Here is an 18767-nt window from a genome sequence, read left to right as displayed (position 1 = left end):
TCTTCCAGGAACTTCAGTGGCCCAAACTCCTGGATATACTTGATTTATGATCTCCAAGGGTATTTCACTTTTAGGGTCTGTTTGTATTAGTGCCAAGCTTAACACATTTATTAGTTGTTCTTCTCCTATCCTTAATTCCATTTTCCCCTTTTCAAAGATAATTTCTGCTTCTAATTGTTCTAACAAATCTCGACCTAATAGAGATTTTGGAGATCCAGGCAGGTATAAAAATCTATGTATTCCCATTTGTTTTCCCAATTTATATTTCAATGGTTTTAAGAAAAAGGCTTTTTCCTGTTGGCCAGTGGCTCCCATCACAGTCACAAAGTCTTTATCTTCTGGTATTAGTTTCTGGTTCAGCACTGAGTAAGAAGCTCCCGTGTCTATTAAAAATTCCATCTCCTGTTCCAATTTCCCTAGCTTAAGTTTAACCAGTGGATCTGCTAGGGTAGAGTCCCCCGGTCCCCCTTATTGGTTCGTAATCATTACTAGCTTGTTTCCCTCTTGCCGCTTCGGGCATTCATTTTTCCAGTGTCCTACCCCTTTACAATAGGCACACTGCTCAGCCCGCAAAGAGGATCGCATCATCCTTCCCCCCCTTCCCCTGCCTCGAAGAGGCTCTTCCTGTTTTCGCAGGGCTGCCACAGTGGCAGTTGCAATTGTTTCACCTAACTTTTGTCTTTCATTCCCCTCGCGATTTCTAAACACCCTCCAGGCTTCTTCTATTAATCTTTCTAAATCCCTTACATCTGGTTCCTTCATTTTCTGAAGCTTTCTTCTAATATCTTCTGCTGATTGACCTAAAAATAGAGATACTAACTGAAGTCTACCCTCCTCTGAGGAAGGGTCTATAGTGGTAAACTTCTGCATTGCCGCCCTCAGCCTTTCAAGAAATTCTGACGGGGTTTCTGAGATTCCCTGTTTTATTGTATATAGTCTTGACCAATTCACAGACTTTGGTATCGCATTTTCTAAAGCAATCCTAATCCATTCTTGATATCGTTTTAGCATCCTATAATCATTCTCATCATTATAATCCCAATTAGGATCCGCCCTAGGCACATGTACTTCCACTGTGCCGGGCAGAATTCCTGAGGCTACCTGGCTTTGTACCAGCGTTCTAGCAGCTTTAACTATTAACTGTTTTTCAGTTTCTGATAATGCAGCCAACATTATCTCTATATCCCTCCAATCCGGGTCTAAGTTTTTCACAATCAATTCAAACCTTTTAGCCACCGCCTCTGGATCATCTCGATACCCTGTCACTGCCTCTTTCCAAGAGTCTAGTTCATTAGTTGTGAAGGGTACTTTAATTCTAGCAGGTCCGTTAGCTCCCATAGCCTGCCGCAGAGGGGCTTGGATTATCGGTCCTAATTTACTCCGTGTACGAGCAGTTATCGGAGTAAACCCCTTAGATTCTATGTCATTTTCTACTTTTTCAACTTCTATTCCAGTACGTACATCACCAGTCATAGGTGGCAAAACATAATCTTCCATCCTTTCCTCTGGCTCATTTAATTTTAAACATCTCTGCCCAATGCTACATGCCGAACAACACCTCCTTATCTTCCCCGCTCCATTCCTCCTCATATCCTTTTCAATTGATAAGATTAAAGGGTCTTGTGGAGCCAGATTAATGCCACACTCCTTCTGCCATTCTGTGTGGTTTCTCAGAGTAAAAAACATATCCGCATATGAGACTTCATCCCACTTTCCTTCCCTCCTTAAAAATAACATTAATTGCAATAGAGTGTTATAATTCAAAGTCCCATTTCTGGGCCATTTTTCTCCTTCTTCTAATTTGTAAAGAGGCCACCACTGATTACAATATTTTATCAGAGTTTTCTTATTTTCACCTCCACCCGGGACCCCTCCTATATCTTTCCAATGACTTAAAATACAGCCCAATGCACTTTTCTTAGGAATTTCACTACTTTCTCGCCCCCCCATTTTCTAATTCACAATTTCAGAATATATGTATCACTTACAAAAATGTGGGCACGCAGGTATCTTTCAATAGCAATGTCACAAAACTACTATTATTACCAGGAGATATTGCCAAAGTCACAATAACAATAATCAGAGTCAAATTCCACATGCCATAGGTCAGAAAACCGAAATATGTAACACTGTAACGATATCTTTCTTATAACAACGTCACAAAACTTATTATTATCACCAAGAAAATAGCCAAAATCGCAGTAACAATAACCAGAGTTAAATAACACAATCCATGAGTCAGAAAACCAAAATAGGCAACACAATTCCAGATGGACCTTAAAGCGAGCTCTTTCCTTAAGGTCCCCAAATATACTTATGGTTCTTACCACAAAGTATATACCAAATACTGCCTTGCAGAAGATCACCTTCCGACTTACAGACAGTTCCAGATCCAGATGGACATCAAGGTCCCCAGATATACTTGTGGTATTATCCACAAAGTATATACCAAACACTGTCCTGCAGAAGATCACCTTCCGACTTATCGGACAGTTCCAGACGACCGGTCTACCAGAAAACCAAACCAGAATAAAGAATATACTCACTTACAATGATGGGGTCCTTGTCTGCCTCCGCAGTGATCCGGTGAGTCGAGGAGTCCCTCCGGGAAATCCCGGGGGTACCCTAGGAAGTCCTGTCCCCAGCGGGTCCTGCGGACCGGCAGAGAGGTTGTCCCATCTGGGTCGCCAAATTGATTTAAAGATCAAAGCCGAATTTCCTTAAGTGGTATATTCTTTATTGCAGCGCTGGATGCACGGGGGATCCTTCCGCCTATCGTGCATGTTTGAAGTGACAAACTATCTCGTATTTATACAGCGAAAGAATGAATATTCAATCAGCACCTATACATATTCATTACCTAACCCCGCCTACCCTCGCTTCGTATGCTAATCAGCTTATCAGTCCTTGCGCTTGCGCAAAGCCTTCCAAGAATTGTGGGCCAGGGTCTCCAGGATGTGGGCAGTGGTCTTTGGGAGGAAGGCCGTAGGTCTTCCTCGTAATGCACTTTCTTAATCAGTTGTTTTCCAGGCTGTAAAAATGCTGAGTTGTCTTTCGGTTTAACTGGGGGGGTCGGCGGATAACAGGATGTCTCAGTTAACAAGACATAACAGACAGTTGACTCAAGTTATCTCAAGTCTTAGCCTGACTGAGTGTTAACGGATAATGGGGTGTTTTCAAATAACAAAATGCTTAAACGTAACAGAAGGTCTACAGATAACAAGATGTTGTTTACTTTGTCCTTGCTAACTTTTAATCACAAGTTCTATTCTATCCTAAAGTAAGTTTATACAATATCAAACCACAAGCTTTATTCTATCCTAAAGTGAGTTTATACTATATCACCCTCCAGACACACACCTCCAGGGCCTCCCGCAGGAGGGTCCCCCAGTGACTGTTCACTACATTCCCCCACCTTCTGAAGCATTTTCTGCGTATTTTGCCAGGCTTTAATCACACAATGAACTTTCAAGAGCCCTTGGGATACTGGGTCCTCAGGTCTCATCCCCAAGTACTTTCTCATTCTGACCCCAAGTCTCTCTTATGATTTCTGTGTTGCACACTATTATTATTCCAGCCAGGATTGGCAAGTGGGTATTTCTGCCCTGCTGGTATTACCCCTGGTCCTGGAGGATGAGCTCTTTCCCATTCTTGTATAGCAGCTCTCCTCCTGATCATTCCCATTTCTTTCCCTGTAAACAACATACTTATAGACATAATTCCCTCCCCCAAGAGTATAAATCAGGTCGTAGGAACTGGTCTAATTGTTCAACTAGGCTGTTGGGGTCCTCGATTAAAGACTTCCTCTTCTTCTTAAAAGTCCTAACCTCTCTGCTGGTAAGGAGGAGGGGGTAGTTCACCTAAGAGGATACACAGTTAGTGTTAGTACTGTTAGTATCAGGGAAGGCAAAATTCTCAACATATCTTCTACCTTGTTCTAATTCTTGCCAGAGCCTAGAGTACGATCCTTCTTTAGGGACAGTGTTAATTACAGTCCCTGTCTCCCTTCCTGGAGTGAGTGCTGCTGCCACCAGTTCAATATTAGGATTATAGGTAGCATAACTCTGCTCCTTCTCTGAAAAAGGAATCTTATTGTTTACACATAAATTTAAAGCCTGAATTTTCATCAGACCCGTATTTTGGCCAAAATACTGCTGTTTCCTTAATTGATTCTTTTGTCCAGACTGATACACAATATTTAACCTTTTTTTAATTATTTTTCTTTTACAATCCCTCTAATTTTGGGATTATGTTTCCAATTTCTTATCATTCTTCAGGAAGAACTATTAGTAGGCACTCCCCCAGGGATATCTCCCTGTCCCCTGGAACTCATATTTCCCATTTTTCCTAACCCTCGCCAGTATGTGCTACAGAATTTTCCCTTCTGCAGTGTACCACACACCAACGTACTGAATGATGGGGGTGTACCGCCAAGCACTTCCCCGTGCAAGCGTTACCGCACACCTATGAGTTTACCAGATTCCCTGGTGTACTTCCAAGCACTTCCCCGTGCAAGGATTACCACACACCAGATTCCCCTGGTGTAGTGCCAGCACTTCCCCGTGCAAGGGCTTACCATACACCAGATCACCCGACCCCCAAGGCAATACTTAATATTTCTTACCTTGGTCTGTGCACAGAGTTACCGGATCGATTCTTAAAAACCCGGAGTGCCTACCTTCTTCCTTTCCCCGCTACTTCATGGATCCTGCCTCTTTAACCAGTCTCGGGCCCTCTGTCAGCTTTCCGCAGAACCGCCACCGTCGATGCACAGGACCGCTGAAATCAGCGGGGCATGCCTTCCTGCTGCTGCGGCGGTGGGGCTCCCCAGTAGGTGACTGGATCCCGGACGAGCCCCCAAATTGTGAGAAACACTCCGTAGCCAATAACTTAGGCTCAGGCGAGGATCTCAGTGAAGTAGTAATTTATTCGCGATTGCAATGGCGGGCGCCCCACAAGCAGGAGAGAGCGCATCTACTAGCTCCAAAACACAGTTTATATACCTTTTGATGACAGGACCCTCCCCTGTTTCCCCACTGAGTGGGTAATCCAGGTTCACAATCTATCTGATGCTTCACAAACAATGCATGGCCTTCAGTTGCCGGCCTGTTAAATTTCAAATTTCTTTTGACATTTTTACTGCTTGAAGTGGTAATGTTTCTTCACTTATCTGACTTGACTTGACACTGTGATTTTCACCTAATTGTCCTAAGGAGTCTGATTGTCTGCATTTTACAAGGTCGCCTGCTAAGCTTTCTTATCACTGTAAGCATATCTCAGTACCACATTCCCTCCTTCTAAACAATGTAACTCTGCAAAAACAACATTTCTATTCCCACAGGGGGGTATTAAAACAGAAAGGAAAGAAGGACAAAGGAAGACAAAAATACAGGAAACAGGCACAAACACGTCCTGATCTGCCAAGCATTTGTGAGGCCGAACAACTGTGCTCTCTGGAGCTGTGGGGGTGAGGGGCAGAGCTAAAGGAGCATCTTGGGACTGTGTTTCTCTGGTGGGAATCTGCAGTTTATTCTCCTTTGCTACTCTGACCTTGGCTTTTGGCAGGCCACTTGAGGCTGACAGGATGGATAAGAGAGCTGATAAGTTTCTTCTAGCTGAAAGGGAATTCTGCAATCCTACTTCAAATGCTTCTGTCCTTTGAAGCTGTCTCTCACGTTAAATGGAAGCCAAACTGGAATGGGAAAGAATTAGGCTGAATGAGTTACTTTTTTTTTTTTTTTTTTGTCTTGAATAAATAGTTTCCTAACTAGGATTGTAGAAGCTGGAGGAGACCTTAAGGGAAGGTCTAACTGCTCCTTATGACTAACTAGTTGGTGTTGGATGCACTCCAACTTCTCCCATCCTTTGGGTACAAAAAGACTCCAACTGCATAAAGATTCCATCTGCAGCGAACAAGAGTTGACACCTTCAAGTAGAGCTTTGTTCCCTATCTTCAGGGAAAATGTTATAACTTGAAAAACTTTCTTAGAGTATTCAAGCATCTCTCAAGATGTTTTTCTTGCTCATGACAATAAAGCTTATTTACGTTGAACTTCCATAGTTGCCTAAAAGATTTGGCTGTCCAGTTTTTACAAAATATCATGATAATTGGATATCAGGGAAAAAAAAAGGTACTCTTCTTTGGTTTCTACAATAGGAGAAATAAAATAAAGGCGTGTAATGTTGGTTAAAGTATTCTTAACCATCTCTTAGAATTATTTATATAAGTGCTGTTTCATAATGATGTGATGCAGTCTTACTCTTGATGAGTTGCTTACTCTGCCTTCCAAGATGTACAGTGCAGGAAAAGGGGATGGCAGCAGGGTAACTATCTTTGTGTCTCACAGCTGCCAGTTGTTTTTTCTGTAGTCAAGTGGAACTCCAGTTCCTTCCTTGAAATTGAAATACAAGCTTGAAAACTTTAATAGGCATTAACTATTTAACTATTTATATAGTTAACTATAGTTAACTATTATATAAATTAACTATTAACTATTTATATAAATTAACTATTTAACTATTTATATAGTTAACTATAGTTAACTATTAACTATTTATATAGGCATTTAACTCTACAGAAATAAACTGCCTCAGATTTCCCTGTTATTTTCACTTACTGATATCAAAATGGTACAGACAAATAACTAATAAACATATCACTGCTTTGAAAAGTTAGATCAGTTTCCTTCCCTGTTTTTTCCCTGGTGGTTGTGGGCTTGTGGTGGTATTGGTGTGTTTGTTTGCTTGTTGTTGTTGTTGCTATTGTAACTTTTAAATTCCTTCCTGAATTTAGGTGATGCTGAAACAGGAGAAGAGCTCAGAATATGTTGTTTATTTTGGTTTCCTATCTGCCCTTACTCTACAGGTCCTGTTTCATCAAAGAACTGAGGCTGATTTTATAAAGGAATCCTCATTTCTAATTTCCCTTGAAATTGGCAGGAAGCTCAGCACCCAGTTGCTTCTATTGTATGTGGCTACATGTCCCAGTGGGGCTATGCAGACATTAAGGTTACAGGTACCTTTGCTGAGCAAATAGTTTTATACTTAATGACACACATCTGCGTGACAGGTTTTCATGTGAAAGTGCAAAGCAATTAAGTTTCTTGTTTCTGGAGGGGAGGTTGTATTTCTGTGAGATTACATTATTTTAATCATCAGAATTTTTGATAAATGAGTGCAGATTATTTTTGGATGTTGAAAGCCCTCCTGGCACATGGTGTTCAATAAGCAGAGTTCTCTAGAGAACAGCAAATGACACAAATTCAAGCTCCTATTGATTCTTGTCTGTTCTCAGGAAAGGTCTTTCTTCTACATCCAGAACTTCGGATATGGTAATCAAATTTCTTCTTAAACTAATTGTATTCCCTCTGGTAATGGCATGTCTTATTTCTCAGAGTAGACAAGCCTATTATTTCTGGCCCGATTTCATGCTTCAGCAAGGTGGCTATGAATATACATAGCTTGACATGCAAGTTACCCAGCAGACGTTTTGCATGTAATGTATGTCCAGTGTGAGACGTCACAGCTCTTTGAACACGCAAGCCAGACTCACTTATACCTTGGGCTTGTGTTTATGATGGTAAAAGGCTGTATGGTCCAGGATCAGGAGAATAAATGTGTCTTTCTTAGATTGAGGTTTCAGATATCTATACCGTTTGATTAGAGCAGGCCCCTAATAAGATTGTTATATCCTAGTGAAGCATTTGCATTGGCACTTGAAATATCATGGAAAAGAGCTGCTGCACCAAGAATGATTTATGTCAAGGCTTGTAAAGAGCATGGTGACAACAGAGTGACAACTTGGGATGCATTCTGGGCATATTGTATTCCTGCTGCGCAATTGATCCATGTGTGCCTGGTGGCTGAGGCATCTGGAGTGCATTTGGCTGATTGTGTGAACAGCGCAGAGCTGATCTGTGCATGCCCACTGTCCATATTGTGGGATTTCTGGACATCTGGCAGTCCTGGCTGCAGTGTATCAGAAAACAACTGGATTAACATTAAGAGAGGCAGGGTAGTACAGGGCTGCAGAGATGCAGCTTGTCACCCTAAATAGCACAATGTGCATTATTTATTAATGTAAATAGTAGTTGTGCTCAAGACTTGCAGATAGCAGATATTGAAAGCCCAGAGCAGAAAAAGGCTGGTTAAGTTGCTTCTCTCCTGCTGTTGTCCATACATGCATGGGTTGGTTCTTTGTTGTTCTGTAAATCCAATGCCTATTTTGTGAACAGACTTGCATTCTGCATCACATGTTCTTGTGGCAGTGCAAAGCAAGTAGCAGAGCAACAAACAGCGGTGCAATAGGTTAAAAGAACAAAAATTCATCCCTCTTTCCTCATAGTCTCCTACCAAAGTTATTTTTTTAAAAAAGGGAGGGGGGTGTTGCTGCTTCAGCACTACTCAGAGTGTCACAGGAACAAAACAGTGTCATTGTCCCCATGTTGATATCTAGCTGTGAATTTTACAATCGGCAAGGCAGCTTTTCCAGGCAAAGGGCATACATTTCTTCCTCCAAAAGGAAAATGATACCAAGGTCTAAGTGAGCTTCTAGAATCCCAAACAGTATAATCATGTTAGTGGCGTGTAGCATGACTACTTAAGAAGGGCATGGACTTTAAGGTTTCTGGAAAGAATGCATCATATAAACTGCAGTGACCCCATCTCAAGTCTACAACGAGTAAATAACTAGTCACAGGACATTTCTTGTCTGTGCTTCCTTGGGTACCTTTTTGCTTTTCTGTGCTGGTATAGGTATGTTTCAAGAAAACCCAAGCGGTTCTTGCTTCCTTTGCCAGCAGAAGGTGAGAGGCTTCCCCTGGGAGCTGTGTCTACAGACTGGGAAGCATGCAAAAGAAAGAATATATGCTGCCACATGGTACCACACAGCTGTGTTGGCTCCGCAGATGTGAGCATGCATTAAGTTATTGCCGCGCTGCAGAAATGTGTAGGTCAGATGTGGTTTCTATTAGTGTGCCATTTGTTCATAGCAGCTTTCGGTAAGAGTGAGGGTTATTAATGCATGAACAGCTAGCAAGACAGGATTCTAAATAGAGCTACACAATCAGTTGTGCTGATAAATGATAATCAACTGAGTTTTAATTTGCAATCTGGAAGAGCTTTTAATGTTGGTAACAGCAAGTAAAAAAAAAAAAAAAAAAAAAGTATATTTTGCTGGAGTTGCATTTTCCAGAGATATAGATGTAAATTTCTCTCCTGCAGCAGTTGCTTTGAGCCTAGAAATTTGTTTAGAGAGCATTGGCTGCACAGATCCTGGAGAGAATGAGCAGAGTTCTTGTGATCCTTTCCAAAGTTTCCCTCACAAAAAATGTAATGGAGTTCTATAATGTTGATTTATCTTGTACATAACTTCGTCTTGAGGCATGTGACCATTAATATTGACATAAAGATGTGGTGATTTGTGCCAGGTTGTGAGAAACACTCCGTAGCCAATAACTTAGGCTCAGGCGAGGATCTCAGTGAAGTAGTAATTTATTCGCGATTGCAATGGCGGGCACCCCACAAGCAGGAGAGAGCGCATCTACTAGCTCCAAAACACAGTTTATATACCTTTTGATGACAGGACCCTCCCCTGTTTCCCCACTGAGTGGGTAATCCAGGTTCACAATCTATCTGATGCTTCACAAACAATGCATGGCCTTCAGTTGCTGGCCTGTTAAATTTCAAATTTCTTTTGACATTTTTACTGCTTGAAGTGGTAATGTTTCTTCACTTATCTGACTTGACTTGACACTGTGATTTTCACCTAATTGTCCTAAGGAGTCTGGTTGTCTGCATTTTACAAGGTCGCCTGCTAAGCTTTCTTATCACTGTAAGCATATCTCAGTACCACATTCCCTCCTTCTAAACAATGTAACTCTGTAAAAACAACATTTCTATTCCCACAATTCCCCCCTTTTCTTTTTTTTTTAATAAACTGTTGATTTTTGCAAAAACTCTTTTTATTTTTATTTATTTATTTATTTTAAGTGTAATTTGGTAAATATCTTCCTCTTCTTCACTTTCTTTGCTCTCCATTTCCTCTAATATCATCAGTTTATCTGAGTAGGGTGGTGGATCTATGGTCATTTGTTTCAATAATGCGGTTTCAATTAACCGCTGGACAAGTCCCCTTACACAGGGGATAATGCAACAGCCAATAGCTGTCAAAACTCCTGCTACTACAATCAAGGATGTAAATATGGACATAATATCCCTTTCCATTTACCAAACCAAGATTTCAACCATCCTGTGATGGAAGCGTCTGCTTCCGAATTTTCTGCCAATTCATTGGCAAGGGTGGTAAGCCCTTGCAATGCTATTGTTACTTTGCCATCCGGGGCAGTATTGTTAGGGATAAAAGTACAACAACGGTTGCCCAGCATCACGCATACACCACCCTTCTCCACGAGCATCATATCTAATGCTATCCTGTTTTCCCAAGCCATTTTGCTGATGGCATCTAGTTGTTCAGCGATTCCTCTCATCGCATCCTTGGTATAATTGATGAATCTCTGCTGATTATAATAGAAATAATTAATCCAATCCACATTTTTATTGATTGTTACCCACCAGAACAGTAATTCAAACCCTGCAGCAATTTAATTTCTGGCTTTATGTTCATCCAGAACTCCTCTAGGTACCCCAATAGAATCTATGTATACTCTATCATCAAATGATATTCCTAAGCCTCTTTTACTTCTTCTGGGTATTTGTGATGTTTCTCTTTCAAATGCCAGGGTGAAGGGTATAGCTAATTGAACAAGTGCACAAGTGCCTTCCCCATTAGATGGTAGGGTGGACCGTAAGATCTTCCCTCCACCATACCATCAGAGATCTGCCCTGGGGATCTCTAGTCTTGAGCAGTTTCCCATCAAGTCCTTGGTAGCACAAGGCAAATTCTCCCAGATGCCAGGTAGCACTCACACCCTGCCGTGAGAGGCAAGCTGTATGGTTACCTATAGCTGTAGAGAATGCAGGGGGAACCGTGATATTGCTATCATGCAAGAAACAGCAAAGAGAGACTTACAGGCCTCATTTCCCCAGGCAGTCTTTTCTTGGTACAATGCAATCATACATCGCATCCCTTGGGAGTCTTTGGTCCACCCCCATGGGAAGGGCACTATCTGGGCAATCGGTCATCCTGAGGCACAAGCATAGCAGTAGGTACAGTTGAGAGTCTGGACGGTATATTTGACCCATTCTATCCAGGCATTCACGTCCCCATACCCTGTTTGAATCTCAAATGTTTGAACTGCCACATTTCAGAGGGCCTCCTGTTTACTCTCCTGTTTTCTCCTTGAGTTTCTCCCTTTCTCTGATGGCAATAGAGGATTGTTTCCATACAGTTATTCTCAATCTGGCTGTTGGGTCTCTCCCAGTTATTTGTTCTTTCTGCTCAATTGTCATTGGGCATTTAAATCTCCACAAGCTAACACCTCACAAACATCAAACGTGACAGATTGTGGTACATAACCCTCTGTCACAGTCACCCATATTTTGATGGGGTATCCCGTTTTTGCTATTATCTGGTCATGCCTTTTCCAAGTTACCAATTGACCGAGGCCTTCTCTGAGGCCTAGAATCACTAAAAACAAAATTAGTAATCAATTTTTCCCTGTCATTATTTTTAAACCTTAGGTTTCCAAATAATTATCGATACAAAAATAAGATGTACACTACTACTATAACAACCCCCCCTTGGGAGCACTGCAATTCGCTATAGGTCTGTCCTTTCTCTCAATCACAAGTCACACTCATTACTTACCTGTGAAAATAAAGGGTTAGTTTACAATTGTAAGTAAGCTCTTATCCTGCTCAGAGTCCACTATGAGATTTTCCTCTTCAATTTCAACTTCCAACAAGTCTTCTGTAGGAACAGCTTCCCAGGTACTAGCGTCGACAGATGCCTTCACTCGAGTATAGTGAGTCCAACCTTCTTCCGCAGTTCTTACAGCTGTTTCAGTGGTCAGTAATTGTCCTTCCCATTCAGGCCGGAGTTGACTCTTTCCAGGTCCGAATCAGGACCCGGTTTCCTGGATGATGGTGGTGAATGGGGAATTCCAAAGGTGGGGTTTGAGCCAACAACCCACAGGTCCTGAGAGATGACAAAGAAGAAGACAACCCCAGAATACAGTTCTTAAGGAAACTCTGTTATTTTGAATTGTGGTATCTCATCCCTTCTGCCCAGATAGGGCAATCTGAACAGCATCCCATATGGTGAAATTCCTATATCCTTTTTTGGTGCTGTTTAAACCTGTAGGAGTAAGCATTTTACCCAAGGAAGTTGGGTTTCTAACACTAGTTTAGTTAATTGCTTCTTTAATGTCTGATTCATTCGCTCCACCTTCCCAGAAGAGGAGGGGTGCCAGGGGCTGTGAAAATCCCACTCAATCTCTAAGGCCTGCTTTAACCCTTGCAGTAAAGCTTACACCCATCTAGTCACGTGGTCAATTAGGACAAACAAGTAACTCAGTAAAGTTTACCTGTATACTTTGGAAAGGTCAGACCCCTGGCTCCCGTCCCCCTCGAGATGGGTTACAGAACACCTTTTTATTTACGTTTTGACATATGGTACATCCTCTACATATGTGCTTCCCTAAAGTGTATATTCCTACACAGACATACTTTCTTAGCACAACATCACACATTGCTTGCACCTCCCAATGACTCTTCTGATGTAAAACAGTTAATATTTGCCCCATTATCACTTTATTCAGCATTTCTCTCCCATCAGGGAGTATCGATTTTCCTTCAGACTTCATGGCTCCTGATTCCTTAAAAAAAATCATTCTTTTAAAACTTTTTAGTTCTTTCTTAATTTTCAACAATTCCCTGAATCCTCTCTGCATTTATTCTGTTTTCCTTCGGACATTAGATGCCTTAAAATACCTGACTTCTCTTTCTTCATATTGTGATTTATTTTTCAATACTCCCAAGCCCTGCTTTCCCAGAAAGTTGAATAGCTTGTTAGTAGCTTTCTTCACAACTCTTTTCTCCTGTCCTGACAATAGAAAACGATCCACCTACTTGTTAACATTAATACCTCCTTGGGAGGTTGGAATTGCTCCAAAATCTTTTTTTTTTTTTTTTTTTTTTTTTTTAGAACTTACCCAAATAGATAGGTGTCCCTGTAAACCCCTGAGGTAAAATTGTCCACCTATGTTGTTGCTTCCGCCCCCATTTCAGGGTCTTTCCAGTCAGAGGTGAATATACATGTATGTTTGCTCTCAGGGCCAGAGAGCACTCCATTAATAACACTGTTATTCCAGTCTAACAATTTACTAGTTGAATGCCCAATTTAATCATCAAATCCCTTCCCAACAAATTAGTCCTTGCCTTGGGTACATACAATAATTACCCAGTGATCATTTTATCCCCTAGTCTCAGCTTGGTATCCCCCCCAAAGTGGCACTGTTATCCCAGCCCCACTTTTTAGGGTTTCATTAGTTAATTTAATCCCTGATACTTTACAGGTCAGTAATGACCTAGCTGTTCCCCAGTGTATTGGGTTTGATGGCAAGGTTCGGGGGCTGTGAGTAGGGGGGTGGGAAACTGCAGTGGCAGCCCCCGTGAGAAAAAAACCCGGAAGCCTCCCCGTGGTAGATAAGGGACAATTTCATCTGGCCCTAAGGGGCCCACTGCTGCCCAGAGCCAAGCCATGAGCAACACAGTCCGTGCCTCTGTGAGAACACATCCACGAAAACAAACAAACAAAGAAACAAACAAAAACCTGCTGCTCAACAGCAGTTGAGAGAGCGAGAAACCCCCCGCGCAGACACCAAAGTTAGTGCAGAAGGAGGGGGAGGAGGCGCTCCAGGCGCTGGAGCCAAAGCCCCCCTGCGGCCGCTGGAGAGGCCCCTGGTGGAGCAGGCTGTTCCCCCCTCCCCGATGCTTGGGAAACTGACCAAACACCACAGCAAATATGCAAATATACCATAACTTCTAGACTGTTACTTAGATAATGCCTACATCCTCTTTCCCTGCTCATTCAACTTCAAACAGCTCTGTTAAATACTACATGCCACACCTTTAACACCTTCAGCAACTCTTTTAACACTTCCTTTATCTTTTTCCAGCCTGTACTTTTCTAATACTAGCACCAAAGGCTCAGTCAGGGTCCAACTTAATTCCATACCTTTTCCCTCCAAGATACTGAAACAACATATCAATATAGCATATTTCATCCCATTTTCCTTCTTTCCTCCTTCTTCCACTCCAGATATTCCCATTCGAAGTGGCCAGCCTGGCCACACTTAAAACATCTTATCAAAGCCTGTCTCCGCTAGGACTCGGGCCACAACACAGGCAGCCTTCTTTGCCTGCCATTCCTTCATCTCTCTTCCTCTCCTTTCCATCCTGGCCCTGACTCCCCCTGAAGATTTTCTTCATCTTTCTCCAACCCTCTGCCTCACTACCCGCTGCACTGTCAATACCATTAGTTTCGATCTCTTTTTTTTTTTTTTCCCTTCTTATCTCCCCTCCAGACACACACCTCCAGGGCCTCCCGCAGGAGGGTCCCCCAGTGACTGTTCACTATATTCCCCCCACCTTTGAAGCATTTTCTGCGTATTTTGCCAGGCTTTAATCACACAATGAACTTTCAAGAGCCCTTGGGATACTGGGTCCTCAGGTCTCATCCCCAAGTACTTTCTCATTCTGACCCCAAGTCTCTCATATAATTTCTGTGTTGCACACTATTATTATTCCAGCCAGGATTGGCAAGTGGGTATTTCTGCCCTGCTGGTATTACCCCTGGTCCTGGAGGATGAGCTCTTTCCCATTCTTGTATAGCAGCTCTCCTCCTGATCATTCCCATTTCTTTCCCTGTAAACAACATACTTATAGACATAATTCCCTCCCCCAAGAGTATAAATCAGGTCGTAGGAACTGGTCTAATTGTTCAACTAGGCTGTTGGGGTCCTTGAATAAAGACTTCCTCTTCTTCTTAAAAGTCCTAACCTCTCTGCTGGTAAGGAGGAGGGGGTAGTTCACCTAAGAGGATACGCAGTTAGTGTTAGTACTGTTAGTATCAGGGAAGGCAAAATTCTCAACATATCTTCTACCTTGTTCTAATTCTTGCCAGAGCCTAGAGTACGATCCTTCTTTAGGGACAGTGTTAATTCCAGTCCCTGTCTCCCTTCCTGGAGTGACTGCTGCTGCCACCAATTCAATATTAAGATTATAGGTAGCATAACTCTGCTCCTTCTCTGAAAAAGGAATCTTATTGTTTACACATAAATTTAAAGCCTGAATTTTCATCAGACCCGTATTTTGGCCAAAATACTGCTGTTTCCTTAATTGATTCTTTTGTCCAGACTGATACACAATGTTTAACCTTTTTTTTTTTTTAATTACTTTTCTTTTACAATCCCTCTAATTTTGGGATTATGTTTCCAATTTCTTATCATTTTTCAGGAAGAACTATTAGTAGGCACTCCCCCAGGGATATCTCCCTGTCCCCTGGAACTCATATTTTCCCATTTTTCCTAACCCTCGCCAGTATGTGCTACAGAAATTTCCCTTCTGCAGTGTACCACACACCAACGTACTGAAAGATGGGGGTGTACCGCCAAGCACTTCCCCATGCCAGCGTTACCGCACACCTATGAGTTTACCAGATTCCCTGGAACTCGTACTTCCCATCTTTCCTAACCCTCGCCAGTATGTGCTACAGAATTTTCCCTTCTGCAGTGTACCACACACCAACGTACTGAATGATGGGGGTGTACCGCCAAGCACTTCCCCGTGCAAGCGTTACCGCACACCTATGAGTTTACCAGATTCCCTGGTGTACTTCCAAGCACTTCCCCGTGCAAGGATTACCACACACCAGATTCCCCTGGTGTAGTGCCAGCACTTCCCCGTGCAAGGGCTTACCATACACCAGATCACCCGACCCCCAAGGCAATACTTAATATTTCTTACCTTGGTCTGTGCACAGAGTTACCGGATCGATTCTTAAAAACCCGGAGTGCCTACCTTCTTCCTTTCCCCGCTACTTCATGGATCCTGCCTCTTTAACCAGTCTCGGGCCCTCTGTCAGCTTTCCGCAGAACCGCCACCGTCGATGCACAGGACCGCTGAAATCAGCGGGGCATGCCTTCCTGCTGCTGCGGCGGTGGGGCTCCCCAGTAGGTGACTGGATCCCGGACGAGCCCCCAAATTGTGAGAAACACTCCGTAGCCAATAACTTAGGCTCAGGCGAGGATCTCAGTGAAGTAGTAATTTATTCGCGATTGCAATGGCGGGCGCCCCACAAGCAGGAGAGAGCGCATCTACTAGCTCCAAAACACAGTTTATATACCTTTTGATGACAGGACCCTCCCCTGTTTCCCCACTGAGTGGGTAATCCAGGTTCACAATCTATCTGATGCTTCACAAACAATGCATGGCCTTCAGTTGCCGGCCTGTTAAATTTCAAATTTCTTTTGACATTTTTACTGCTTGAAGTGGTAATGTTTCTTCACTTATCTGACTTGACTTGACACTGTGATTTTCACCTAATTGTCCTAAGGAGTCTGATTGTCTGCATTTTACAAGGTCGCCTGCTAAGCTTTCTTATCACTGTAAGCATATCTCAGTACCACATTCCCTCCTTCTAAACAATGTAACTCTGCAAAAACAACATTTCTATTCCCACAAGGTGAAGAATCTGTGCCATTGCATCCTTTGAAGGTATCTGCAGTGCCTTGTTGAGTGCTTTCAGATGTTCACTGATGCCTGGCATTTGGGCAAGACTACTTCTGTTCTGATGATTCCTGAGCCACTTCCACAGTTTTCTTTCTTCCCTTTCCCTGGTTTCATGACAAGATGCAAATGTTCAAAATGTGTTAATTTGTAGATAGCAAGCTACGTGAACAAGTTTGCCTCGGACATCTCTATCTTACAACGGTCGCTAGCAATTCTGGAATCGATGGTGCTCAATAGCCATGACCTGTACCAGAAGGTGGCACAGGAGATCACAATTGGCCAGTTAATCCCACATCTCCAAGGGTGAGTGTCTTCAAATGCCACTTGGTATGGTGATTTATTTTTTTTTTCCAAATGAGCACAGCATTTAGAAGAAGAGTGGTATAAAGACTAGCAGCCTTCTGCATGATTTCTATTTCTATGACATCTATTATAAGTGGCTGAATGACAGGTTAGCAGTTTTCTGGAATTGCTTGATCATAGACTTCTATTGTTATTACTACTGTTTCTAATACACTTTTTTCTTGGTGCTAAGCTGCCAGTGTGGTTGGAGGTGGGGAGTGAAAAGAAGAGCACTGGGTAGAGGTTAAAGGCTTTAGAGCCATTAGCATACAGATGGGGTTGCTTTTCTTTGCTCTGGGAAGTGTCTAAGACAAAACTACTCAACTTTTATTGAAGGTACATTCGGAAAGGGAGAAGCTCTCTCTTTAACATGAATATGCTCTGGTTAAACAGATGAAAACCACCTCCTTTTTAGCATAGGGTAATGTATTGTGCAACTAGCTATCCATGCCTCTACTCTCCTGAAACACTTTTAATACCAACAGGTTCCTCTCCATAGCACTTTTAAGGGATTCCTCATTCTACCTGTAGCTGGTGGACATCTGACAGGAGCTGTTTGTTTAGGCATAGTCAGTGGCACTTTGAGGTCCTGATTCAGTGCACCGTTCTTGAGTGCTGAGTCTCATTCTGGAACATCTTGTTTATCATATGAGTAATAGAGAGAACCTGGATGACTAGATTTAACTACCTAACTTACACATGGGTGACACTAAGTGGAAACAGTCCCTTGACTTCTACCAGTAGTTATGCAACTGGAAGATTAGTTTCTACAGCTTGTGTATTTTCGTCACCTTCTCTTTTGTTTATATATTTTTTTCCAAACAGGACAGACCAAGAAATCCAGACATATACCATTGCGGTAATAAATGCACTTTTCCTTAAGGCACCAGATGACAAGAGGCAGGTAAGTTGTTGGGATTTGTTGTATAATCCCCATATCTGTAAGAAAAGTATATTATAAAATCATTTAGGTTGAAAAAAATCTCTAAGATCATCAAGTCCAACTGTTACTCCTGTAGTTGTCCCAGTCACATTTTTTCTGCATTTAGTTCCGACTGACACTTGCTGTATTTTTAGTGTCACAGGTATAATATCATGCTTTTTAATGGAGCTGCTTCCATCTTGTACCAGTATTAGTGGGGATTAAGCATTCTTCTGTGTTTTTGTAGTTCCCTGTAACCTCACATGAACCATATTGACTGTGGCTGGCTGTAGTATTTATTGTACTGAACTCCTTGCCAGCACAGCTTGTAAACTCAGAATACTTTTTGGTAAGTCATTTCCCCCCTAGATTTCTTAATAAAGAGTGTGTTCCTTTTGAAAATGGAAATATCTTGCCATGTAAGCATTTCATAACTGTCAGTGTACTATTTTAAGTTAAGTTTAGGGCCAGAGATCAGAAGCCTCAAAAGGAAGATTCAGGATTGCTAGTTGATATTAAATGAGGATGGAATGTGATGTGTTATGAAATAGAGGAGTTTTATCCTTGTTTATCAAGTCATTAGCTTGTGTCAAAACAGAGTTAGTCATTTATTTATTTAGTATTTCCATCACCAGAAACAGTAATGACAATTCTTGTGGTATGACATACTCCTAGTGTCCAGAATGAGTTCACTGGGAGCTGCTGATCCATTCTGACCAAGTCTTCTTAGATTTACTTATACTTTTAAATGGCGGGGATTGTTTAAACAAAATTGTTTAAACACTAGTACCTGCTGTCATGACAAAAAAAA

At 42.1% G+C, this 18767-nt stretch overlaps 1 protein-coding gene across 2 annotated transcripts in view; it reads left to right on the top strand.

Annotated features, from left to right (window-relative positions):
* The window catches only part of ELMO1 (engulfment and cell motility 1), a 332530-nt gene that overhangs the window by 118206 nt on the left and 195557 nt on the right, over positions 1-18767 (top strand). For both annotated transcript variants that reach the window (XM_084306854.1, XM_084306855.1), the window contains exons 10-11: positions 16844-16995; positions 17860-17938. In XM_084306854.1, coding sequence (XP_084162980.1) covers positions 16844-16995; positions 17860-17938 — 231 coding nt within the window. The remainder of the gene's footprint in view (positions 1-16843; positions 16996-17859; positions 17939-18767) is intronic.

The sequence above is a fragment of the Netta rufina genome (genome assembly GCF_964035555.1).
Source record: "Netta rufina genome assembly, chromosome: 2".
NCBI lineage: Eukaryota > Metazoa > Chordata > Aves > Anseriformes > Anatidae > Netta > Netta rufina.
The sequence above is the reverse complement of the archived record's forward strand: the minus strand, read 5'-3'. Positions and strand labels throughout refer to the sequence as shown.